This window comes from Acanthochromis polyacanthus, chromosome 9, assembly GCF_021347895.1.
Source record: "Acanthochromis polyacanthus isolate Apoly-LR-REF ecotype Palm Island chromosome 9, KAUST_Apoly_ChrSc, whole genome shotgun sequence".
In the NCBI taxonomy this organism is placed as follows: domain Eukaryota; kingdom Metazoa; phylum Chordata; class Actinopteri; family Pomacentridae; genus Acanthochromis; species Acanthochromis polyacanthus.
Window position 1 is genome coordinate 25,654,109 of NC_067121.1, and position 27,778 is coordinate 25,681,886.

Consider the following 27,778-nt stretch of genomic DNA (forward strand, 5'->3'; position numbering starts at 1 on the left):
TAATCATTATTTCTCTTTATTTTTAATTATATTAACAGACCTTTCACTAATTGAAAACCCAAATAGAGATATATAATGTAAAGCAGTAACAATCATTTAAAAAAAAAAAACAGCTTAAAATATTTCCTCTTAAGATCTGATTTTTTTGTCCCAAAGCTACAGAGACGGCCCCGTTTTGATTGCAGCGTTGCTTCCCCACAGCAGATTTAGAAATGGATTGGAAAAAGTTGCAGGCAGTATGAGTCATGGAATTTAATCTTTTCCATGCACCATTTCACATACTGAAATCAAAACAACTGCCTTTAGAGTGAGGGTGAAAATGCCTGCATATTTGTGTCTGAGAACACATCAGAATCCCAAAGCAAGCATCACATTTACAACATCCAGGTGTCACAGGAACACAACTGCCATTTATTTTGTCCTAATTATATATTTCTTACATCCTTCACTGACAGGACGGCACCGGCCCTCTTGGATCACTTGGAATGAAGCACCGAATACATGTCAGTGATATGGTGGGTTAGTTATTTATCATTACACTGGCTGTGGGTTGCACAAATAAGGACATTTGGATTAAAAGAAAACACACAACAACACCTTTTGGTGTTAAATGGAAAATGCAAATGGGTGGTGTAGGTGTTGTGTTTTTATCAGTTAAGGTATACATTGTCACAATTTAGATTTGTCTTGGTAACAGACGCCTTCTTTTCAACACGTCACTTGGTTGTTTTAACAAAATAAAGTGAGAAAGGGAAGAACGCAGATGAAACGTCTAAAATAGAATGCGCGCCTCTGCGGAGAAAAACACTTTGCAACACTCAAATAATTGCACACCTGCGGCACTCTACAGCTGTAACACATAACGACTTTGAGTAATGCACATGATCATCAGAGCTTTTAAAACAACTGCCATTAAAGGTGACTGTTGAAGACTCGTAAACACAGATTTCTGGCAGGAACACAGCAGTTTAAAAAACAGAAACACACAACACAGACTACCTACACAGCATTATCTCACATTTCTCATATTTCTCTACTTTAAATGACACCGGAAATCGACATAATTATTGTTAAAAAGTGTCCCCTCGTCTGTCACCCGTGTTGTGTTGCTGTGGTTTCCTGCAGACCCGGCATCGGCTGATGACACTTTGTAGAGAAGGTCCCTTCACTGTCTGAGGAACCGGTTTACTGTAGGAGAGAATAAAACACCAATATTAGATATGTTACAATTAAAATTAAATAAATCCAAAGCAGCTGCTGTGTACTGGCTAAGTTTAAAATAATGGAAAGTGTAGCTGTAAGTTATCAAATCAGATAACAAGAGAGGCCAATAATATTGAAGAATTTCCTCTAAGACTTGATTCAAACTGTGCTGCAGAGACATCCACCACCGCTTAAACAGAGAGGTTTACCTGAACATGTTGTTCGGGTCGAGGGAGGCCAGCCAGTAGCTATAGGAATCAGGGTAGTAGTTACACGTTCCCCTGCCGTGACACTCGATAAAGGGCACTTGGCGGAAATTTTCTAGACATGAGCCAGGAGAAACCAGGGGCTGGGAGGATCCTTCTGCTCCTGCACCTGTTTGCTAGAATGCATGAAGATGAAAGGAAGAAAATGACTTGGGGAATGGCGGATGATAAGATCCAGGAAGCCAGGCAAAATAAAATATTGGTTTCTTTACCATGACAAATGAGTACCCAGTCCAAAGGGATTCCCAGCTTCTGGGACACTGTGGTATTACAGTTGTCTGGCTGTGGATGGCGATGACACTGGAGGTGGTTTCACACACTGAACACCTAAATCATACATATATAAAGACATCCTTAGCAATGTTTAGTAAGATTTGAATAAAATCCAAGAATTTGACTTTTCAATTAACAGAAAATTCTTGCATTATGTATGTTTGTTATGGAAAAACACACGTGTGCATTCTCTTGTCCCACCTGCTAATGTAGGAAGCCAGTCTGTCCCCAGTGATGGAAACCATGTCTGCAGGCATAGGTGTGTCAGTGGACAACCAGTACGAATAGTCATTACGAGAAGCAAAGCGGCAGGTACTTTCTGTATCACAGAACAGGAAGGGCATGGTGGTGAAGCGAGGCAGACAGCTCCCTGTGGTGCCTGAAAGACAGAGTGAAATGTCAGAAATATCTCATACAATATAGATAACAAATATAATATTTCTGATTATGGAGGTTGTCTTTCCCTTACCAAGGTCCTGACCATGAGCTCTCTCATTTCCATTGATGAAGAGGAAGGAGTAACCACTGTATATAAGGCTGGTGCCATAAGGGCAGACGGGGACCCGGATGCTCTGGCTGTGTCTGACAATCATGAAACTGTCCACATAACCTGGACCCCCTCTGCCGGGCAAACCGGTTGGACCCTTGACTCCTGGGCTTCCAGGTCTGCCTTCTGGACCTGCAGAGTGAAGAACAAAATGTATAGTGAAGTACTGAATGATATCATGTGGTTTGTGAATGTGTGTGGGAAAAGGTGAAGAGTATTGTGCAGCGTTTGTCTCTGCTAACTCGCACTGTTTGCCTGAGGAGTGTGCTTTTAATATCTTCTGGCAAGAAAGCTTCACTGTGAGGGAAAACCATGTTTCTTCTCCACATAATACAATGCTAAACCAATGCAGGTGCTGCTGCAGATAGCTAAACCTGGACTTGAGAGAAAGCACATTCTCTCAGGTGTTTTGCAATGACACCAATCATGTGCATCCTACACAAACCTATACACATGAACACACCTTGCAGTCCTGCTCTTCCTTTCTCTCCTTTGCGTCCAGTAAATCCAGGCTGGCCAGGTGGGCTGGAACCCTGCCTCCCTTTGACACCTGACGGGCCTGGAACAGAAAAGTTTACGACCGGTGTGATATTGGTTAGAAAAACTGTCTAGTGGACACATTATTCACACTATCCATGCAGTTTATGAATGTATGTATCATGAACTAACTAATAAAATATTGAACCTGGGGGCCCTGATGGTCCTGAGGGACCAGTGCTCCCTGGGGGCCCTCGATTGCCTGGGGGACCAGGTATGCCAGGAGGTCCTGGTTCATATATCGCTCTGCCAATTGCTGGTTCACCTTTAAGACCTGTAGTATACAGCATTAGCAACATACGGAGGAGCTATGATCATAATTGATTGTATGAAATGTCTTGAATTAGCAAATATCAGCAGTGTGCTGTGTACTAGACAGGTTATCAGTGAAACAGACTTTAGCCAAACCTGGTCGTCCAGGAAAACCTTTGGCTCCAGGAAAACCAGGTGGACCTGGGATGTATCCGGGGTCTCCTTTGTCACCTAAAATACAAGCATTTCAAAATGTCAACAGAAAAAAGTCAGATTCATGAATCTTATTTGTCTTTGTCTTTTAAGTTGTGAACTATTACTCTTTTGTGGTGACAGACCATACTTTGTCTGTCGTAATAATTCAAAGGGTCAAAAAAAAATCTGTAGACTGAAGCTGAAATGATAAATTACCATAGGGCCCTTGATATCCGGGAGGACCAGAATCACCTCTTGGCCCAGTGTCTCCGCGTCTGCCTCTTGGACCCTGGGGAGGCACACAGAACAATGAAAGGTCAAAGATTAGACTTTAAGTATTGCTGTGAGTGTTTGAAGATGTGGCGCTATACATTTGTGACCAAAATATTAGACCTTCAGTTCAATGTGCAGATGATGCCAGTAGAAAACAAACAAAGAAAAAAGATTTTTGTCATTTTTTGTACACACTGCCAGCATGTATGCTGTTATTTTGTCATGTCAGTTTGTTTGAAAACCTTTACTTGAAAAGAAAATTGCGTCTCAATAGTGAAATACAAAGACGAATGCAAAACACTGGACCTGAAACTCAATTTCTCCTTTCTCAAAAAATAAATGCTATGATCACTTACAGGCGGCCCTTCAGGGCCTGGATCTCCAGGTTGTCCATTATAACCTGGACTCCCTGAAAACCCTGGATCCCCTCTGTCTCCTTTTAACCCAGGCACTGCGGGACCTGGAGGACCACGTGGGCCAGGATAGCCTATGATGAAATTAGACAAAGATTGATGATGGAAGTTAAACACCATTAGACTGTATTTTTATAACATCAAAATTATAGAAAGTTTCAGGCATGAGTGGCCTTGGAAAATACGTGTAAAGCTAACTTGTCCATTTGGTGTTGAATTACATAACATTATTAAATATCCCTTGGACCAAAAACACCTTTGTTCAGCGTGCAGAAGAAAGATGCATGCCAGTATCTCATTAAATCTAGTTTGACATACACTGAAAAAAGTGTTCTGTCATGTGGGCATCATGTGCTATTGAGTTCTGAGATTGTGGACTTCATGATTTGCAGAAAAATGGATGTCAGATTTTACCTCTGCTTCCAGGGTTGCCAGGGCGACCACGATCTCCTTTAGACCCAGAAATACATGGCCCATCTGCTCCCGGTGGCCCTCTTGGACCCACATTACCAGGTGGGCCTGGACGTCCCCTGTCTCCTGTTGGTCCAGAGGTACCTGTAGAAGGGAGGCCAGGAAGACCAGGCACCCCTGAAGGACCTACAGAAAGATCCAGCACAGAAAGAACATTCACTAGTAGAAAAACAGCGTTTTAGATTGAGAATCACTTTAGTCCAAACAATGCCTATCCATAAAAGTGTCTCAAATTGAAATTGTAAACAAACAAACCAATGTATGAGGTGAGCAAATCAAGAGGGTCTAGTTGAGTTCAAATTTTAGATCATCTTTTCGAGGTTTACCAAGAGTGCTTTTCTAGAACACTCCCACATTTGAGGATTTTTTTTTAACCTCCTCTGGGAGCTGAACATTTTCCAAAATTACCCATTCCTGTCAAAGTGTAAAGGTAACTTTTTTGAAAGGAAAGTGTCACCCTCCTGTGACTCACCTGGTAGACCTGGTGCACCGCGCCTCCCTGGTGTCCCTGGAATTACAACTGGAGAGAGGATATGGGGGAAGATAAGTGAGTTTTGGCTGCAGCAATATCTTTGAGAGTATCATTAGCTGTAACAGAGATGACTGTTCTTTAGGCGTGTTTTAGTCCAGCCAGAGAAGAAGCCATTCTAATTATTCTTCTGCAGGATTTGTCTTACCAGTGTCTCCTTTCTGCCCCGGTGGCCCAGGGATCCCATCATGGCCCTGGTTGCCTTTAGGACCTGGATAACCAATGCCACCAGGTGGACCCGGGTTACCTGAGCAAAACACAATACCAAAAGAAAAAAAAAGTAAGATTGAGGTAAAAATTTCTTGATGATTTCTTAATAGTATAGAAAACAAAAGGACTTTGCCTGCTGGTCCAATAGGCCCTCGGCGTCCTTTGCCCCCTGGAGGGCCATCTGAACCTTTTGGCCCTTGATAGCCTGGGGAACCTGAAACAGCAGTGTGGCCAGAAGTTAGGCAGAGAAAGCAAAAAACAAAACACAAAGTAGATGCAATCCATTACAAACAGTCCAGTTTTTATGAGCTGTAGTAGTAACCATTTGCTCCAATGGATCCTGGGTTTCCTTTGGCTCCGCGGTTTCCTGGTAGACCTAGTGAACCTCCAATCCCAGGTTCTCCTTTGTGTCCCTTCATCACAAAAGTGTTAACTATTCCTGGTTCACCCTGAGGACAGGAAGAGGAATAAAGAGAGCGTAAGGCAGATAAAAAAAAAAAAATCACTATTTTTGATAAGCACACGTTTTGGAATTTATACACATTTCAGTATTTTTTATTTTAGCCATGACTACCTTTCGTCCTTTTGGCCCAGGTGGGCCATAACCTTGGTAGTTTGGTTCTCCAACAGGTCCTTTGTAACCAGGTAACCCTGGAGCACCATTAGGTCCTGGTCCTCCAGGGAGTCCTGGATCTCCTTTAAGTCCCTTGTACCCTGGAAGATTATACCAAACAGTTTTTTACAGTAAGAATATGCTTTTGAAAAAATATCTTTCTACCTATTAGAATACTTTACAGATGCCATCAATGTACGCTTAAAGATGGATAATATACTCAATGCTGCTTTTCAGGAGAATTTGTATCTGACTTGCATTTTTCATAAGAACAAAAAACAATCTTATCACCTAAGTAGAATTTTTTGGATGCCTTTCATGTGTCCTCCTCTACTGAAAAATCTAAAATGTATGAATACTGATTTTTTTTGTTGTATTTCAAAAATTCACCTACTTGATACAAAGTGTCTTCTCCATTACTTAAAGACCTTTTCTCAAGTTTCCAAATCACACTGATGAAAGTCGCAGGGGTAAAAATCTTTGGCAATGTCGTGACTCTGGGAGTAAAAATCGATTTAGAATCTATCCTTGTGCTTATAAAAAGAAGGGGACAATTTTGGTTGTTACTCCAGCTTACAAAGTAGCAATTCATTGACTTCTGCACTTTGCCCACTAAGCTGCAAATGGAACTTGACTGACAGTGAAGGTAACTGGTTTTGATGGAGGTCATTATCTGACTAAGAGAGGAAAAGCAGTGAAAGATGTGAAGGCTTTTTTTTTTTTTTTTAAACTTGCATTACCTTGGATGTATCTTAACCTTTGTAAAATAAAAAAAATCCCCCAAAGACACTATGCACTAAAAGTTTAACTTACTCGTTGATATTACTGGCGGAATTATTTTGTAAATGCAGAAATTAGTGATTTGTTACCTCTTAAATGACATACACACTAGCTTCTGCTTTTACATTTACTTTTGTTAGAAGTCCCAGAGTTTAGTGCTTTGCTCCACTATTCTGTGAGTGTTGTGGTTTTATTACAACGTACTTAATCTTTGCTTGGACTTCAAAAGCTAATTATTATGTCATTAAATGAAAAATGTGCTCACATGTCTGCTTTTTGGCTTTTTGTGGAGCTGAACTACAAGATACCTCAAGTGTTTGCAAGCTGCTCATTGTCTGTGTACTTCACTGTGCCCATGTGGTTCAGTTCCACCTTTTTCAACGCATCAGCAAATGGAATGTGTCACAAAAAATTATTTATGAAATTAGTTACTGAATTTGGAATTGTACAAGATAAGAATCCTGATTCTTGTGTAAAATATATTTGTTTCTGCTTACAGGCCTTAAACTGAAAGTAGAGGTCAGGCAAACTTTCCCTCTTTCAGCACAGGGATTTGAAAACAGCTTTCTGGTGTAGAAAAATAAATAAATACATAAATCTGAACATACATCATTCTGCAAAGTGAAGGTCAAACATCCCAGAAAACATGGTCAAAAAACATTCAAGGTAAATTTGTGTGAAATGAATAAGTATGCCTGGCCTTGAACTAAGGTGTACCTGGAGGGCCTCTTGGTCCTGGATCTCCATGGGGTCCAGGAGGTCCTGGATTTCCTGGTAAAATCTCTGATCCATCAATACCTGGAACACCTGGAGAACCTGGACATAAATAGACACATAGATTAGAAAGCTAAGTTTGTGGCATCAGCGTACTAAGTTGTGAAACTATTTTCAAACCTCTTTGTCCAGGATTCCCTGGTAGTCCTTGTTTTCCTCGCTGCCCTTTTGGTCCATTGTATCCTGGCTCTCCATCGGGACCAGCTAGACCAGGGTAACCTTGGACAATACAGTTAAAGTTAAAATTACTCATAGTACTCGAGCAAAAACCTGTCCTTGTCCTACTAAAATCAAATGTATACTTCAAAACAGAACCAGCTATACAAAAGCATACCTGGTCCACCATTATCTCCTGGGCTTCCAGTAAAGTTTTGCGGTGGTGATGGGCGCCCTTGAAGACCTTTGGGGCCTGGTTGTCCTTGCAGGCCTGGAAAACCTGGAGGACCTCTGGCTCCAAGTCGGCCAGTGTCACCTGTAAACGGTCAGGTGAGGATTGAACTTTATCACAGCAGTGAACCACAAATAGTACTGAAGGTGTGTGTCTTTGTATCTGTGTGTTACCTCTTTGACCTGGTGCCCCTCTGTTTCCAGGCAGCCCTTCTGGTCCATATCCTGATGGTCCGTCTGGTCCGGGGTCCCCTCTCAGTCCTAACAACACCAAAGAGAAAAACTTAAGTCCTAAGTTGTCATCTAAACACATGTGCAGGTATACACAATTGTTCACATCTTCTCATGGGTTAAAAACAAGCTTTAGTAAAGATAAATATGTTGTATAATTCCATAGTCTGGACATTGTTTCTTGAAAGGAATGCTGACGTTGTGTTATTGGACAGTATTTTGTCATTTAAATGGTCATAGTGGTGCATACTAAAATGTAAAACTGATTTTACATCTTTTAACTAATGAAGAATTTGGTATCATGTCATGACTGTTTAGGCCCTCACAAGAAATAATGTCATACCTGGTTGACCAGGCACGCCAGTTAGTCCTTTAATCCCTGTCGGTCCAGGAGGCCCACTTGGACCCGACACTGATGGTCCAGGGACACCAGGCTGACCAGGTGCTCCAGGACGACCAAACCCAGGTAAACCTATATTTCCCTTCTCACCTGGCAAACCATTAAGTCCTGGGAGATGATACACAGAGCAAATTGAATGTGGAGAACAGAGGACAATATGGAGAGAAAAGAAAAGATTCTTCACATAATAATTGATGTTTTGGCCTTTGTTCAACTTTATTGAACTAAAGGGATGATATTCACCAACATTTCACCTTCGTTTAAATTTCACCTTCTACATTCATTGTCCTTCTAGGGCTGACAGTAGTGTACAGCACATGATTCCAGTATACACTGACCAGGAGGTCCTGGATAACCATCTGGTCCTGGTGGTCCCCGATGTCCAGGTAAAGTTTCACATAAATCTTTGCTACCAGGCAGTCCTGGAGGACCTACAAGGCCTTTTCTTCCTACATGAAAAATAAAATAATGCAATAAATAGATGAACAAATATATATATATATATATATATAAATATATAAGTAACCATATATTGTTATATATTCATGTCAATCTGTAGGGGGTAAAGAATTCTATTTGGTGCATGAGTACCTTTTTCTCCTAGAAACCCTGGATTGCCTCCTGGTCCTGGATTTCCAGGTTGGCCAGGGAACCCAGGATTACCAACTGGCCCAGGATCTCCATCATTACCTGGACGCCCTTGGGGGCCTGGAGGGCCAGAATACCCAAGGCCACCCTCACCCTGATCATAAAAAAACATACACAGCATTATTTACACTACCAGTCAAAAGGTTGGACACATTTTCACTTATTTCAGTGTGTTTGAAGAGCGAAATTATATTGAGATACTTAACACCAGGTAAGTGCACAAGATCTCTGACTTTAAAATACACCGAGGCATTGAAATCAGAAGGTCAATTGCAGCTTTCTGTGCACATTAATTCTTATGACTCTACAATGAATTCAACTGACATCAGTGGTGAATTTTAATTTCTATATAATTTATGATAGCAAAAAGTGCCTCTAAGACATCAAATCTAAACCAATGGACATTCATCACTTAAAACAATACATCTTAAGTGATGACTTTTTTCTACACTAGTTAACATAAGGCAAAATAACTAAAGCCATCATATTTTAACCACCCCGCTATCTATTTTTCTTCTAAAGCCAAATTGCTTCTCTTTCCATCACCAAAAATAGATGGAAATATTAATACTGCTCCTGTTTCTGCAGGATAAATAAAAAGCTGCAGGCAACAGCATCTGAGTTTAGATCACCACAAAGACTAGATAAGAAAACTAAAAATAGCAGCAACAGTCAGCCTGGTTCTGTCTGAAGGTTTAAAAAAATCTGTCCACCAGCATCTCAACAGCTTTCTGACGCGCTTGTTCTTATTAAGATGCACACAAAAGTTTAACAGCAGCAAACTGTGATTTTATAATGAGATTATTGGAATATGCTGTTACACGTGATAACATGTTTTTCTGGTTTCACAAATCCTGTGAACACTTTCTTCTGTATTCTAAATATTATCTTTTGGTAAAGAACATACAGGTGCAGATGATGAGAAATTAGACATGACTGTATACAGATGATCAGAAACCTGGATAGTGTAATGACCTTGTACAGAATGAAATGAATGGCCAGGTTTCTCATGTTCCATTAAAATATCTTAAATATGATCAAAACCCGGACAGGACTCAAAACAGTGCTACCAACAGGCATGTAAATACTCTCACTGATTTCTGCTGGTTGCCAGGCAACCTTACAAAGATGACAAGACTCAAGAGAATTTGAGAGCTTTGGAAGTGCTGGTAGTCAGATTGTGTTACCTCTGGACAAAGTAAGGCTACAGTAGCAGTTTCCTCTGTTTTTCAATCTTTAATATAACCGGTGACTGACTGTAGCTCCATATTTCTCAACCGGAAAGAAGGCATTTATTCATCTGTTTTGTTACTCTGCATGGAAGTAGAAAAGCATATTTCCTAAAATGCTGACCCAAAAGAAATTACAAAAGTATTAATACCATTTCGGGGACCAATGTGTGCTGTTTTTACATTGAATTAGGACTAAATGTCTAAGTTCTACACAATATATTCTACATATTGATGTTCACTACTGCATACTTCACTATGGATCTAGAAAATCTTGTTTGTCAAGTCAGTGTTATTATATAGCACATTTAAAGCAAACAACATCGAGAAAAGTGCTTTTCCGAAGAGAAATAAGATTGGCGTAGTCGATTTACCTAACAGATTTTGCTATTAAGATGAAGCTCCTACAGTTACAAATAGTAAGAATAAGACAATACTGCATCGGTAATTAAGGAGACTTCCCTGACAAATTTAATAATTTTACTCCACACAACTATACATGGAAATCCAAACACATCTGAATATGCCCTTTGATGTTGCTGACCTTCTGTCCTGGAGGACCAGGAGGACCTTGAGCACCTGGCTGACCTGGAAAGCCATTGACTGCAAGGCCTATGGCTCCCGGATGCCCCTTTTCACCTAATCAATAAACACACAGTGGAACAGTCCAAACATGAATGCCAATGTACTTTAACAATACCTTTAGCAGTGCTCCATTCCCTTATGGAGATATCAGACAAACATTGAAAGTCACTTATCCTATAGTTCTGGGAATCTTGGAACTGTTAGGAAATAAACGTGTCGTAGTTTGCATAACCTCAGTCAATTACCTTTCCTTCCTGGTAACCCCAGCTGCCCAGGAACTGACACACTGCCTGGTTCCCCTTTCTGTCCTGGAACACCTGGTGATCCTGGAGAACCTGGCGCCCCTTGATAACCTAGATGTTTATTGATAAATATAAGCATTTTTTTCCATCTTCTACTATATTGCATTAAAAAGACAGGCCTCTTTCCATCTATCTGGTAAACAATCCCTCCATGCTTACCTGGGCCTGCTGGTGAACCAGGTCGTCCTTTAATTCCAGGTGGTCCAGGAAGTCCTTTGAGGTGGATGTGGCCAGGCTCCCCCTTTTGGCCTGTAAATGAAAGGGAAAGAAAGGAAATGACATACAATGTTGCCCATTGATCTTATATATTTATGCATCTGCTGAAGTGTTTTTTGATCAGTGTGTTTCTTTACCTGGAAATCCTGGCTGTCCTGGCAGGCCAGGTACCCCAGAATCTCCCTTACTTCCTGTAAATCCTTCAGGCCCATAACCTCCTGGCCCAGGGTAGCCAACTGGTCCTGGGCTGCCTGGAAGTCCTGGCTGGCCTGGGAAACCATGATCTCCAGCAGCACCAAGGTAGGGATACTAGACAGTAGACAGAGAACTTGATCCAGCTTTCACTGAAATTACTTACATGGATGGATCCTAAACATAAATGAGAATTTAGGAACTCATCAAATTTAACATCAAATGACAAAAAAAAACAACAACTGCATTTTAGGTTCAAATCAATCAAAAAAAGTCTCACTGAATCTCCTGGAAGCCCTTGACTGCCTTTGTGACCTGGTAATCCGGGAGACCCAGGGATGCCATCTGGACCCCGCCGGCCCGGCTGTCCTGGCTCTCCTTTTTCACCCTTTATCCCCGGAGTGTTGTAGGAATATGAGTCCCCTTTTGGTCCTGGAGGGCCAGGAAATCCTGGTTCACCAGTGGGACCCTTTGGAGCAGAAGTTTTGTTTATACGTGTTAAATTTTTTTTTTAAAAAACCAAACAAGACAAACAAAAACAGCTAGAACTGTTCTATTGATTAAGTCAGGCTTTTTTTACATGGCTTCCAGGTGAACCTCGAGGTCCTGGGAACCCTGGATCGCCTTTGCTACCTGGTCCTCCATTATAGCCTGAGTGACAGAAACATGTCCATACTCTTGCTTTAAATGCTTGAGGATTTGCAGTTTTACCAGTGAAAGTTTGAATGTGTCATTCAGGCAGAGAATGTGTATGTCTGCATGCAGTGGATGGTTTTACCAGGACTGCCAGGCACACCACGGGGACCCGGGGGTCCTGGAGGTCCTGATCCTTCACATTCATAGCAAGGCTCCCCCTTCTCTCCTGTACAATGGAACAGCATGGGGACATATATATATTGTGGGTCCCACTGTATTATATAAATGCATACAGTATGTGTGTATATATTTCCATACACACACACACACACACACACACACACACACACACACACACACACACACACACACACACACACACACACACACACACACACACACTATGATCATCAGGTCACTATTAATATGTTATAAATAGCATTTAGTTTCCCACCTTTCATTCCATATGTTCCATCATATCCAATAGGTCCAGGCAGACCCCTCATTCCCTTCATGCCTGGGAGACCCTTGGTAATCCTGTTAGCTACAAACAACACAACAATACAGCAGCATTTTAATTTGAATCCAACATTGGTGCTAGTGCATCCTATGTTGGCTCGTTTGTTTAACACAAAAGGATCTGCATAACATCACCCTCAGTACCTGCAATAAAAGGATAGTTTTCCGATCTCAGACTTGACAAAGCATCGTACGACTCCACAGCTCACTAGATAAATAAGGAAGAGTGCTCCTACTGTTTTTGTAATTTATTTATTCTTTTTTTTTTTTTTACGGGAGAAGTACCATGAGGCTGCAGTGGTTTATCTTGATTGACTAAACACATGCATGTTTCAGTGTTTAAAGCTCTTACTAAAATTAATCCCTCAGCCATTACAGTTTTGATCACTCAAAGCCTCTGCCTGTCTACATGGACGTAGACAATAAAAGGATCTGAGACAAGGTTTCCATGCAAATCAAAGATGCCACATTTTTTTGCTTGTGACAGGTAAGTTTGGGCACATAAGAAAACAGAAGAAAGCAGACAGCAGTATAATTATATTTAATTATATTTACAACATGTATGCAGCCTTACAGTAAATGCTTTTGCCAACAAATGTAAGATGCAAAAAAGATCACAGGGTATGGTTATAGTGATTTGGGTGGACAAAAATGCCCTGAGCAGCAGTTTATTGGTTTGATCCCCAGCAGGGAACCATTTACCGCATGTCATTCCCCACACTTTCCGTTTCTCTCCAACATCGCTATGAAATAGAGGAATAAAATGCCCGAAAACAATATAAAATACAGTCTAATAATCCTGTGCAGTATATTGTTCTTTAACTTCTCTTGACTTCTATAGCAAAGGCAAATTATTTAAAATGAAACATTTACATAACTGAAAACATTTAGCAGAACAAACCATACAAGAAATTTGTTGAGTTAACCTAGATATTTAACGGTGCACTGGAAGAAGAAATTAAATCACATAGTGGTGTAGTATTAGCTCTGAAAGTTATTGTGTTAAGATGACATGACTATTTGGAAGGATAACACATTCACATACTTCTGTCTTCAGGAGGTCCAGGTGGGCCTGGATCACCAGGAGGCCCTTGGTCACCAGGATCCCCTTCTAGACCTGGTCGTCCTGGATAAATATCTCCAGGCTCTCCAGGGTCCCCTTTGGGGCCTGGCAAGCCAGTGCGACCTCTAGGGCCTGGCACAGCAGTCCCAGATCCAGAGCCTGTGTGAGGTAGAGTGAGACATTTCAAGTATATCTGTCTATACTGTACCTTTATACTCTTTATACTGTACAAATATTGAGAACAGTCTGAGTGATACATTAATAGGATAGAAATGGCTGCTTTCTCCACACCTGAAGGTCCATCAGGTCCAGGGAATCCCACAACACCTGAGAAAAGAAGAGTCATTTGTGTTTTATATGTCTGTGCAAGCCCACTCCAGTAAAGAAAACATTACTTTATAGAGTCACAACCGCCACTACTGCAATAGCACTGGTAACAAATCAGTGACAGATATCGGTATCAGACTTTGCAGGACTAATCTGTTTGTCTTTCATCTCTCTAATCCTGTTTATTATTGAACATCACGTTCATCTACCTTGACGCCCAGGGAACCCAGGCTGGCCTGGAAGACCAGGATCACCCTGGTATCCTTTGAGAGGCTGTGTCACAGGGCCATATATCTGTAAAGAAGACCGTAAGGGGCGTGTCGGAACAAAATTCATGTGAAAATTTTTGTCATCAGTTCATGTTTCAAAAATAGATCACAAAGATTAACTTGACAGTTTGACTTGCTGGATCTATAATGTTGGCTTGTATAAATCACATTGAAAATACTGCAGTAAAATACACTAAATGATAAACTCACACTTCCAGGTGGACCAGGTGGACCTCTGTTTCCCTTTTCACCCTAAATATTAGAGTATAAAACAGAGCATTGCACAAACCATTAAAAGACTAACTGTGTAATGTAAAGTGAATGTAACCAATATATTTATGGAAACTAACTATCACAGGTCTTCACATCATGACTTTTAAAGTCACCATTTAAAACAATCTCAGTGATAGATAGATAGATAGATAGATAGATAGATAGATAGATAGATAGATAGATAGATAGATAGATAGATAAAATGACTAACCAGTGGTCCTGGTGCTCCTGGATACCCTGAATCACCTTTGGGTCCAGGCCTTCCCTAAACACAACAATGTTGTACTCAAAAGCCACACAATAAATAACTGTACACACACATGCACCATGCACACATGATGTAATGATTTTTCACACACATAAACACTCATAGTGTAGTAGTACAGTACCCTAACTCCATGTTGTCCAGAGTCACCATCCTTCCCTAGCTTTCCCTGTAAGAAAAATTAAATGAGATTTTAATAATATCTGTAGTTCAGAGCAAAGCCTCAGCTCCGGTTCATGTGTTACAGTTTTGAGACTGCAGTTGAAATGTTCTTGTTGTCCTTTTGTTAAATTAAAAGCAGTAAAACTGGCCTTCAAAGAAAATTCTGGCTGCATCTAAAAGGGTAGAGTCCCCTCCAAGGTTTGTTTAATACCACAGGACATTTTGCAATACTGCTTTGGATTTTCTGGATTAAGCATGGTAATTTCAGGTCAGGCTAACATTTCAAATTCTCAGTCATGTTGGATGTTTTGTATTATGAGAAACATTAGACCTGTGGAGAGAAAAGGAGGTTAGACTGACTATGACCACTGCTTCACACCTGAATGTGTCATTATGCTAAAACGGTCAAATAATTCTTAAGCTTCACTCTTTTTCTTGCCTCAGCTGCTGATGATCTTCCTGTTTTGGTGTACCTCGGAAGGAGAGCATCAGGGTGGTAGTAACAATCTCATGCAGTTTAATTTGGACTGATGCTGTCTAGCTGTTGCTGTTCTAGCAGAAGAATTCTGAGGCATGATGGCAAATGGCACATGCCGTGTAATGTTGCATCACTGCCCTCTGCTGATCATCCTCTTTCTTAAGCTATTCCTAAAATATTACTTGTAGGCCCTCAATGCAAAGTGTAATGCTATAAAGAGAGAAAGATGGTGGTGCAACCGTCTAGAAAAAACACATGTAATATGTATTGCATGCACAATTAGATGCAGAAGTTCAAAGGCTGGCATGAAAGGAGGAAACAAGATCTTGTTTCTTACTTCTGGACCCTGCAGTCCTCTGTCTCCCTTTGCCCCTTTTGCAGAAATGCTAAAGCCAGCATCTCCCTGGTGACAGATTGAAATGAGGACAGGAATCAGAAAAATGCATTTGTTTTAAAATGTCTAAATGTGCAATGGCCAGACCACAGAATGCCTCTGACAAGAATTATAAAGAGGAACTTACTGGTTCACCCTTGCAGCCTTTATCTCCAAAATCACCGTTTTCCCCCTTTTCACCCTGAATCAGAAATAAACCTCAGGTTACAGTTAGAATTGCGGAGACAATTCTTGTCTTTCAGTCTACTGGGCTACAGAAACTGCAGATAGCTTCAAAGAGCAAAGCAAGGCCTAGTTTATTAGACTTGCTTTGGAGTAGCATTATTTAAAAAAAACAAAAAAACCAAAACTGTATCTTTATTTATTATGCTTATGCAGTGTCTTTCTTTGCCTTTTTTCTTTGATGCATCTTTAAAAGTGAAGCACATCAGATCTAGAAAGGTGCAATATACATCACCCAGCCAAAAGAAAAAAGTCGCACACTGTAATATTTTGTTGGACTGACTTTAGCTTTGAATATGGCACTCACTGGCTGTGGCATCGTTTTGATAAGCTTTTGCAACGTCACAGCATTTATTTCTGTCCAAAGATACATTCATTTTGTCACCAAGAGACGGACAGCTGTGCAAAGTTTTCTCCAGAACATCCAAAGATTTTCAATGGGGCTGAGGTCTGGACTCTGTGGAGGCCAGTCCATGTGTGAAAATGATGTCTCATGCTCCCTTAACCACTCATTCACAATGTGAGCCCCATGAATCTTGGCATCGTCATCTTGGTGAGAGCCCATGCCATCAGGGAAGAAAAATTCCATTGATGGAAAGACCTGGTCATTCAGTATATTCAGGTAGTCATTCCTTGTGAACATAACGTTGCAGAACCTGACCAACCCCAGATCATAACCCTAACCTCACAGGCTAGCCACTAGCCATAAAACAACTAAGGCTAGCCACTAGCCTTAGTTGCTGTCTTTGCTTGATGCAAGCTAATAATTTGACCATTCTGGGACAGATTTCTTTGACCACAGGATTTATTAACAACATGGTTGTTTAATAAATGAGAGGCTCCTCACTGCATCACTGCAGGTTTAATTAAGTTGTTGCCTGCTGAACCATGTTCATCACTGCAGTAATTATCAAATGGTCTGTATTTATATAGTGCTTTACTATACCTGCAAGGTACCCAAAGCACTTTACATGATACGTCACATTCACCCATTCACACACTGATGGCGGAAGCTGCCATGTAAGGCTCTAACCACGACCCATCAGGAGCAATTAGGGGTGCGGTGTTTTGCTCAGGGAAACCTCGACATGAGCACGACGGGCCGAGGATCTAACCGGCAACCTTTCGGTTGCAGGACGGCTACTCTACCCACTGAGCCATGCTGACCCCCAGCATGGCTCAGTAGCAATGTGCTTAGTTAAATGCAGGTGGCGACTTTTTGTTTGGCCAGGCAGTGTATAATAGACTTTACTTTCTTGCTTACATAACTACTTGTTACACTTCCATGAACAAGTACTTTCCTATTAAATTTGCTTTGTGTTTTAGATTTAGTGACCCTATGACCTTTTGTCTTTAGCTCCAACTGCCACCCACAGTTTTAGTCCATTACGAGAAATAATAAACCATAATGTAATGAGTTTTTAATTAAAGTGGTTGAGCATATTGATGTTGTTTTGAGTTTATCCATGTGAAAACTTTATGGGTTTTTTTTGTTTTAGATCCACTCAACAGCCTCTCTCTGAGTAAATGTGTTCCAGCTTTATCTTCTTCCGTTTTTGCTTTGCTGATTTGCCAGTGTTTTTGACCTCAACTACACGGGGGCTGTGTGAAAAGCCTGCTGTTCAGTCAGCTACTGCAAAACTTGGACACTGTCCAGCTACTGAGGTGTGATTCCACCGGGTTTATGTTTAATTTTGATGTGTGAAACTACAAGCACGGTGAGTAATGTGTTGCATCCACTGAAGCAGGTATGTCTCAAATGAGGTTTCGGCTGTAATGTTGCTTTGCCATTTTAATGCAGGAAACATCACATTGTAAAATATATCATTTCTGTACCTTCAACACACCGAGGCTCCCTATCAGATACTCTCTAACCCGACCAGGTGGCCCTGGTGGGCCTCGGGGTCCCTCTGTGCCCTTCAATGAAAACATAAGGCATAATACAGATGCTAGAACATAAATGGCCAGGAAAAATACAGCACAGTGTCATGCTATGTATTCAACATCCTCTCCTAAATGCAACCACTATACTAGTGCTTTAAAAAAACAGTACCTTTGGTCCTTGAGATCCTGGGATACCACTTGCGCCTTCTTGACCCTGCAGGATGGATGCATTTATTTGTAACTTAAGTCGTATAGGTTATCAGATTTCAAATACTCCTTTTCCAATTCCTACCAATAGTTATAAAATGCATTCCCTTTCCCAATTTTAATCTTGTCATCATCATTTATCGTCTGTGATCACTTTCACAAATAACTGGGAGATTTCAGTTGCAGTAACCAACTGTTTAGCAAACAGTCTAGAAATGTTCTGACTTTCCCAGGGGATGTGAAAACTGGAAACCAGAGAACAAAACAAAAGTCCTGCAGATGTTTTCTTTTACTCTATAACAGGCGTTATCACAATATAAGCTGTCAAACATGAACACATATATCAAATAAACATTCAACAGTGTTACCTTAGCTCCTCGAGCCCCTGTGGGACCAGGATACCCCTATCCACAAAGAATAGACAATTAGAGCAAGAATCACACGTTAGTTTTCCAGAGAGTATGTAGAAGAAGCAAAAAAAAAAAAAAAAGTCGAAAACATCACTCACAACAGACCCCCTTAATCCAGGGTCCCCTTGTGGCCCTTGCCCTCCAGGGAAACCTGGATCTCCCTGAAATTTAAATGGAATTTGCACATAGTGTAAGCACATGTAACTGTAGAAATAAATTCAAATCTAATGCTAGTTTTTGCATCACCACTTCATAAAAGATGTCTTCAACTAAAATGGAAAACACTGTAAAAGTTACCGGGCTTCCATCTCTTCCAGGCGGCCCAGGAGGCCCACGTTGTGAATAGGTTAATATGAAAGATTCGCCCTGTCAAGTAGAAGCATGAAAGATGTAATGAAATGTCACAGCTGCAGATTGTAAATCTAGTTCAGTGCTGCTTTCTGTAGACTCCATCACTTAATGCATCACTCAGAAGTAAAATAACCAGTTTCGTGAGTTCTCTACATGCAACAATGGTTAGAAACGGCAACCACTTCAAATAGGATTCCCTAAGCTGAAAGAAAAGACGGTTCAATCACTCACTGTCATGATACAGACATGACGAGACAGATTTAGAGTTTCAAGTGGTTCCAAGTGGACTCTCTCAAGCTTATATGTGTTGAAAACAGGACTTCCTATCCAGAAGAATCATACTATCAAAGCTGGGAAGTTGGAAGAGTGCATCCTTTTCATGTGCATAACAAAGACATGTTTTTGCTACCATCACATGAGTAGAACTGGTGAATGCAAATTGTAAGTCCACAGATACACAGAGGTGACTGCATCTACAGAGACTATTGATCCACACATTAGAGCAAAGCCTGCGATTGCCATCTTGATTACAACTACGATAAATCTTACTCTCTGATGCCTTCAGAAGGTCAGTTCATGCCAGTACACTATAGTACACCTTAATGCTAGCATTCTTGTGCCTTCAGATAAACTCTAAGTGCTCTCAGTAGTCCTTGTTCCGATAATTAGCTTTGAGAATTAACACATTTCTCATCGCAGATAAAAACGGAAGGACAGACTTGATCAATGTGAAGAAAAACAAAGAAAAATCTTTAAACAAGTTATTGGTCTCACATAGACGAGGCACAAAATGAGTTTGGGGAGTTTGGGGAAACAGAAGAGGGCAACTGCTTGTGCAGCATCATGCTCTTTTTCCATGGTGAGTAAGGATATTGCTGCTAAGCTTCTTAGAAGACAGACACTGCTGAGCAATCTGCAGTTACAACTTTCATAAATAAAACAAAACAAAATTGCACATGAAGCAGAAATACATACAGTAAATGCTTTGAGAAGAACAGTTCATGTGTACTCCAGTAAAACTTAACAAATAAACATTAACTGTTCTCAAGAGATTCCCTCCTGATAATTAACTTTAAGAATGAACACATTTCTCTTTTTTGTAGTTTTCTTAAAATTATTTTTTTTACCTTAGGTCCAGGCAGACCTGGTGGACCCTGTAACATAAAAATTGAAAAAGAAAATGATTAATTTTAAGGATGGCACCATAAAATAAAAGACTGGGATTAATGAAAGATGTTCTCATGCCGCAATACTGCATTTGAGCATACAATAATAATAAATTAATTTTGATTCTTACTAGATTCCCATCGAGACCAGAATGCCCCGGAAGACCAGGAAGTCCAGGATCTCCCTGTAAGTTGTTAATGTGTTCAAGACATTATTGCCAACCTTTTTAAATATACAGTAAATACATTTCAAAATACGTGTTCAAATGATTACAGATACCACTGTTAGTATGTAATACTTTCTTACATCTGTTCCATTGCAGCCTGGGGCTCCTGGAGGCCCTGGAGGCCCTTGTAAGCCTGGGACACCCTGTAAGAGAATACAAGAACAAATTAAAAAAAAACTGACACATGGACATCTTCAAGAGCACACGATACATAAATCACAGAATGAACAGGGTAGCACATATGCACGCTGTAAAACTCACTGGTAAGCCATGAGACCCAGCAAATCCTTCTTTGCCTTCAAGTCCCTGTCATGATAGAAGCAAAAGCAGCATGTTTTTAATAAAAGAACACAAGTGTTACGGACTGAAAACAGAACAGGAAGCCAACAGACACAAGCTTGGATAGCAGTTATGTTACCGGATCTCCTTTTGATCCCGGAGGTCCATCAGGCCCAGTGCTGCCCTGTCAACGAGAGCAACCTGTAATTAATCTTAGTGATCTACTGAGACGTATGGAGACGAGTATACGCACAAATAAAAGTGTCGAGCTACACAAGAAAGTGCAGTTTATCATAGTCACAATTTGACATGATGGGAATTGGATTTGGATTGAAGATACAGAATGAGGAAGAGGTGCGAGCTGGGATGACACTCTACCTTTGGTCCCATCTGCCCACGGTGGCCGCCTGATCCTGGACGGCCTCCAACCCCTGGAGGACCTGGCTCTCCTGGAAAACCTTTGTCTCCCTGCAAGTGGGAATTCATGTGTTTGAGTGTGGGCAGGCAAACATACAGCAGAGATGCAAATTCATTTTTTTACCATAATGCTGTAAATATTGTCAGTAATGCATAAGTAAAAATGATCCAGATATGTTAAGTATTACTATTATAATTCAAGCTTTAGCCATGTTAAAAAACATTCATATATTTTCCCCAACATTAGAGGACTTATAAAAAACTAATAGAATTCTATATTCTATTTTTGTATTGTTTTCATTGGGTGACATTTTTGCGAAAATTATGTTTGACAAATTAAAAATGTTAATTTCATAACATAAACAATGTGCACAAATATAATGCAACCCTAAAGAAGGGTTAAATATGGGGGTATTATTGTAGCAAAACTATTTGTCAATGCGAATCGAGAGTTGTCTGTCTGTATTTCAATCCATGTGTCCGAAGTGAGATTTGTCAGTGTGTAAAAGAATTTGTCTATGTGAACTGAGATTTTTCAATGCGAACCGGAATCTTCAAAAGTCGTCTGAAAATTTAAAAATTTGTACATGTAATAAGATTTGTCCATGCGTACAAAGACTTGTCCATGAGTAAAAGGAGTTGTCAATGCGTACAAAGGCATTCGTAGGAGAAAAATTTACGTATTCCACTACACATCAGCAGAAAATACAGACAACTCACCAGTTACGAGTCGTTCGGTTTCACAATTGGTTGTTTTATTTTCACGTGACTTTTGCTACACTTCTGCTGTGAGTGAGATTCGTATCTGAAAAACGTTTGGGTTTTAGCTCCCTGACCTCAGGCTCACAGGCCTTTGAGGTGGCTGAACGTAACTAATGCTGCTGCAGTGAAAGTGAGAAATAGGTATGAAAACTGTTCGTTTTGCACGAAAAACCCATAAATTACTTAGTTGATAAACTGACTAAAATTCCATTTTAGAGGTTGAAGAACCGTCGATGACACACTTTTAATTGTCCTGCCTTCTCCAAATGAAATCCGCCTTTTGGTAAGCTAGCTTCTGCTTGTTTCCTAATATGTGAAAATACCACGCGGTGACCATACTAGCTACAATGCTACAGTACATTTCAAGTTTGACTTGAAAATTCACAGTATTCTATCCTGTATCACTAAAATAAGCACATTGTGAGACTTTTACACTGTGAAGTGCCTAGTTACTTTTGCTCTATATGTGACTGAAGGTTAAAACTATGCTCAGCAGAAAGGTAAAATGTCATTTTAAGTCAGTTGAGATGGATAAAAGCAGCAAAGCTGTAATTTATGTTAAATTTGTTAATTAAAAACAATATAATTCATTTATTTCATTAAAAATCTCAAATGCTATGCTAAAAATGGTTAAAAGAGAGACAATATGCATGGAAGAATGCAATTTACACTTTAAATTAAAGGGTAATGTGTCATTTGTAAAAAAAAAAAAATGAATTCATTGGTAAAATGTGATCATACCATTGCACTTTAGTGTAATTACATTTGGTTTAAATGGCATAGTCTGCCACTATAGAACATTCATTTTGGAAATAACTATATTTATCGATTTGTAAACTGTAGTATTTCGTTTCCTAACAGAAAAGATACATTTTGTTGTTGTACAGTACAAAACTTTGAATAAATGTCATTGGATGATATTGCATTAGAACCTGGACTATGGACCTGCTTTGTAAATACAGGTCAGGTCTTATTTGATGCCTGGAAATTGTGAAGCTCCGGCACTTGCGTCCAACGAGGCTGATCAGCGATCCAGTTGATGGCGAGCCTCCCAGTCGAACTTTGAACCACCACACCATTCAGCGGATTCTGTGGTAGGATTGTGTCAGTCCCACTGACCGACACCAACACGAGCCACTTGGATACTTTTCCTTGACTTTGACTACTCCCTTGACTTACTGACTTTAACTCTGATTGGATCCACAACAAACTAGTTCCACCGGAATACCTCAAATGGACATTTTCTGTTTTTTTCCCCCTCATTTTATTGGGTCCATAGGTATTGTACTGTACTGATGTTGTGCAGTGTTCAGTTAGTTTCCAAAACTAAAAGTTCACAATAACGGCATATACTTATGTCCAGTGGTTATTACCGTTACTCCCAGCTCCTACAAACCTAGGTAGCAACGTGTGCATACTCAGAAGTGGGTTACAACAACATAAAATCAAATTAATTGAGCCTTTCATATAACTGGATATGCAGACACCAATGAACAACTTCATTTTCATTCATTCTGTCATTGCCATGCATTTCAAATAGGGCTGTCAAAATTAACATGTTAACAGGGATTAATCCATCGTCATGATTAATCTGGTCAAAAACTTTAATGCGGTCAGCGCATTTGCAGCACAAAGTGACTCAAAATCCCTGAAACGTCTCTGGTAATGCATTTCGTCCGGTTTGTCCAAGTAGACTTACCGTCGCGCATGTGCAGATGGGCAATTGATCCGGTAGTGGCTGAACCAAGCAACTGGAAATGGAGATGGTAAACAGTAGGGCCTGACTGATTTATCGTCCAGACGAATAAATCCAGTTATAGCCCTTTTAAAAAATAGTCATCGTTGGCCAGAGTTTTGCCGGGTAAACAAAGTTATATTCTTAATTGCTTAGAAAACAGTAAATGCTGTTAAATGTCGGAGTTGCGCAGAATCATGTCCTTTCCTCGTTTGTCTAATACATGGAGCTCTGACTCCACTCAATCCTCAGTCCTCGCCGCTGTCTTCTCAGTAATATACAAGAGTAAGCTACAGCCAGGCAACATTAGAGGAGTGGGCTGAGCGGACAGGTAAGTTTATAGTAACGCTGTGAAATTAACAATGACTCAACATGTCTCCTGTTTCAGTTTCATGATTAACATTACTGTCTGTCTTCAGCAGCCATCATGATATTGTGTCAGTCTTAGTTTTACTATATTACAATGTGACACAGGCTGTAACAGCAACTGACTGTGTTTGTTGTTGTGGAGGAACATTATTGTCGGGCCATTGTGACCATTTTAAATTTTAAAGGCATCTCTGGTTTTTATTTTGGTTCCTTTGAGTCATGACTTCATGGCAAAGAAAATAATGGAGTAGAGAAAATGTAATTTAACCTTAAAGAACATCAGATGGCTGCATAAATATTGTTTTGCCAGGGACTTCACTCATTATGTTGCTTATATACAGCATATATATAAAACCTACCTCTAATTTGCAGCAACAAGAGGTACAAGACCAGTTGTATTTCCTGACTTATTTATAGATTGACTTTTTTAAGGTAATGTAATTTTTCAGAGTTGTTATGCTTTGTTGCATGTTCTTCTCTGTTGTAAAGTTAACCCTATAAGCTGCAGTCAATTCCAGCCATTTTCAGTACAAAAAATCGCTAATATTTCATTTGTCAATAAAAATATGACGAAAAATACAGGGACTTTTGGACGCGCATCGCGAGGTGCATTTCCTCGAAAACGACCTATTTGTGGATTCTATACCGACTTCAAGACATGTTTTGGACAAAATATGTTACTGGCTTGTTTCGTCTGGATGTCTAAGGTTGGATTATGGCCGTTTTTTGTGGAATATTTTCGTCTGTGCGTAATAATGAACCCGGAAATGTGAGTCGCGCTGTGTACTTTGAAGCCGTGTATAGAGAACGGAAGGATGGATATTTGTTGTTTTTCGGACAAATGCGTTTATATCACCCGCTGTGGTAATCACATCTGAAAGTGGTTTATACTGGCGGATTCATGAGAATCTAAGCTTTCCATCAGCGTAGTGTTTGTATAATCGCGTTTGCAGCTTCAGACATTTAAGGAAATGCTTACGCAGATCTCAAAGCGTCCCGCGGGCGGGACACTGAAGCTTAACGGACAAATACTAAAGGACAAAGTATTGTAAAACAGTAAAATGTTCTGCCTTGAGTGTTAAGGGACCAAAAATGAAGTTATTTTATTCATTATGTATTTTTTTTAACTTATCGGCCAATTAATGAGTTGTTGAAAAAAAATTCTGCCATATATTGGAATCGGCATTTGCCTCAAAAATCCACATCGGTCGGGCCCTGCTAAACAGCGCTTTGGTCCTCTCAGGGGGAAATCTGAATACAAAAAAACCCCAAGACAGAACAGTTGACCGAAATACAGTTTTCTAAACTTCCAGCTCAAAGTACCACATTAACGCAATGCATGTGTTAGCCATGGATTCAAACACACGAACCTTTAAAGGTGTATATATATTCTCTTCTTTCTTGAGTCTGTTTGCGCATGCAGCATGAAACACCATTAATATAGATTAAAAATTAATCATATTGAAATGTGATTAATCAAAACTAATCTTCTGATGAAGAAAATGTATTGTTTGACAGCGCTAATTTTAAATGAATAAATCTAAAGTGCCCTTCATGATTACATTTTGCATACTTTGTTGACTGGTTTATGCTATCATGAAATACTGGTTAAATAATTAGATATGTACCATCACATGACCTTCTGCAGATTATTACTGAGTGACAAAATTTCAAAGATTTCATGTCTTCTCTCCCTCTGCCCATAAGCTACAGCAAAACAAACAAATAAAAAAAACTCATACTGAAAATTTTGCCCTGAAAAGATCAAAGTAGCTACTACTTTATATAATTATGATGTGAGAAATTGCTTTAAAACTGCAGAAGGAAGAGTTTACTCAGAAAATCCTCATCACTGATAGAGCAGAGTGTTTTACACAATGAAGAAATACTTACCCTGCTGCCTTTTTCTCCTTCGCAGAGACATCTTGATTTCCCATTGCATGCACACTAAAAAAACAACAAAGCAAAACAAAACAGAACAGTCAGCAGTTGTTCAGTTTTCACACATTTTTCTGTCATGGCTCTTTGGAAACAAATCATGGTTCTCCTTATAAATCACTGTAAACATGTTTTATTTGTTAACAACCATTAACCTCATTGCAGATGCATAATGCCTATTATAACGTGTTATTGAACTTTGGTCTGGATAACCTCGCTAGTGTGAAAGCACTTCTATTTTCTTTCTTGTTTAATCAGATGTCTTTGACCTTCCTGGCTACAGTAACTGACGGCATAGTTGCAATTTGAGTGATCGCAGCTGTGGCGCGATCAGTCGGCACTTTCACAAACATTTTGCTCATCAATACTTTGTAATTCGCTCAGGAGTGAAAGTTTACTTGCGAAGGATTTGTGGAGGATTTATAGGAACAATTTGCCTAAATAACATCTATAACTCTACGGTGTAAAGGACCTCTTGTGTCTCCACTCAGCACAGTGGCGTTTAATTTGAAAGCCGTAAACTTTGCTGCTTATCAGCAGAGGAAAAGGATCATTGAAGCTAGCAGTCTAAAGAAAGCAGAGCAACAGTAATAAAAAAAGAGTAAGCTGCACAGTGGGTCGTCAACATAACAGATCAGCTATGGGCTATTAACTACTAATATAATGAAGTTATTTGAGATGCATGGCATTTCCAATTCACCTTTGCATCGTGGAGTGCACAGCTAAAGCTGCAACACTGGTTCTTATTGGCTCATTAAATACAGTGGCCTTTTAACTGTGATGAATCCAATTTCCCTCTGCACATGAGATGATAATCAAGCATAAAATAAATTGTCATGAACATAATTACTGTTCTGTACGACGCAAGGGGAAGCATGTTGGTGCTATAACATGGCTGTACCATAAAAATGTAGATTTCCTCATCATTTGCGACCTTTAGTTTTGATTACTGATTCTAGTTTATTCCAAGTATTAGGTGCAGAAAACCTAAATGCTTTCTTGCCCAGCTCAGATCGTACTTTGAGGACAACAAATTGTAGAGTATCCATAGATTGGAGATTGTGACTCCCATGTTCCTGCTGCATGCCTTTTTTGTCCCTTTTAAAAATAATTTCTCAAACCTCCCTGAACTTTCCTTCTTTCCAATCCTGATGTACTGTATAAAGGCCCACCAACATAGCTGACTGAAGAAGTTGTGTGTACACACAGAACTGAATGTGCAAACAGACACCACATGTCTCTTCAGGATGTAAGATGTTTCGCATAAGCAGAGCCCTGATAGTTCCAAACAGACCACAGCATTGTATAATGAAGTTAAAGCAGCAAAGAATGAACGGTGCCAACAATATACACGAAAGGAAATATACAAGTTGCAGAATAAACAAGGATTTAGTGACTTTACATATGGGATGTTGCGGAGTTACAGCAAGAGAAAGTCGAAGTTGCACTAAACAGCATTAACAGTTATCTAAAGAAATGAAAATGTTGATACATTGGATACAGCAAAAATATTCATAGACAATGTCCAAGTTAATGCTGCTATGATAAACAAGTGGAGTATTTGATTTAGTAGATACAGAATCAGGTTGTGTTGTAGTTTTCTGTTGAACAAAGCGCACCAATCAATCATTGTATCACAACAGCACAGCAGTCTCATATGAATGAAATGACAAAATAGAAGTTGGTTTGTGACCGTGTCCCATGTGTGTGCAGCATGAAGTAAAAGCAGACGTGAAGTAAAGATAGCCGTTAGTGTCTGCATTGTCAGTGTTTGCTGAGGATAAATCAGAACTTTCTATAAGAAAACAAGAAACGTCTTACATTTTTTCCCTCGGTCGCCATCAGCATCACAGCAAACAGGATCAGAGGAGCTACAAACACTGGCCTTCCCATGTTGTT

The 27,778-nt window shown here is 39.9% G+C and overlaps 1 protein-coding gene across 1 annotated transcript; it reads right to left on the bottom strand.

Annotated features, from left to right (window-relative positions):
- On the bottom strand, positions 1-27,772 carry LOC127535503 (collagen alpha-1(III) chain-like). The gene is made up of 44 exons (XM_051953678.1): positions 27,701-27,772; positions 25,835-25,888; positions 21,037-21,126; positions 20,798-20,842; positions 20,641-20,685; positions 20,460-20,522; positions 20,112-20,337; positions 18,594-18,610; positions 18,188-18,232; positions 17,971-18,051; positions 16,040-16,093; positions 14,281-14,416; positions 14,036-14,071; positions 13,721-13,903; positions 12,617-12,706; positions 12,305-12,388; positions 12,107-12,177; positions 11,807-11,995; positions 11,472-11,643; positions 11,278-11,367; positions 11,062-11,169; positions 8,946-9,122; positions 8,693-8,803; positions 8,298-8,462; positions 7,898-7,984; positions 7,671-7,808; positions 7,457-7,555; positions 7,280-7,378; positions 5,744-5,883; positions 5,492-5,618; positions 5,303-5,383; positions 5,108-5,206; positions 4,903-4,950; positions 4,374-4,556; positions 3,903-4,033; positions 3,490-3,562; positions 3,235-3,309; positions 2,975-3,100; positions 2,753-2,848; positions 2,212-2,421; positions 1,944-2,121; positions 1,682-1,796; positions 1,413-1,585; positions 1-1,188 (listed from the first exon to the last, which is right to left on the bottom strand). Exons 1-44 carry the CDS (start codon positions 27,770-27,772, stop codon positions 1,071-1,073), a joined length of 4,800 nt encoding a protein of 1,599 aa, XP_051809638.1. The 3' UTR covers positions 1-1,070.
- Positions 27,773-27,778: the final 6 nt, after the last annotated feature.

Coding starts and splice junctions, on each gene's coding strand:
- LOC127535503 (XM_051953678.1), bottom strand. CDS start 27,772: ATGGGAAGGCCAGTGTTTGTAGCTCCTCTGATCCTGTTTGCTGTGATG. Junction 3,310..3,489: donor CGGATATCAAGGGCCCTATG/GTAATTTATCAT, acceptor CTTGTATTTTAG/GTGACAAAGGAGACCCCGGA. Junction 1,189..1,412: donor GACCCGAACAACATGTTCAG/GTAAACCTCTCT, acceptor TCTCTCCTACAG/TAAACCGGTTCCTCAGACAG.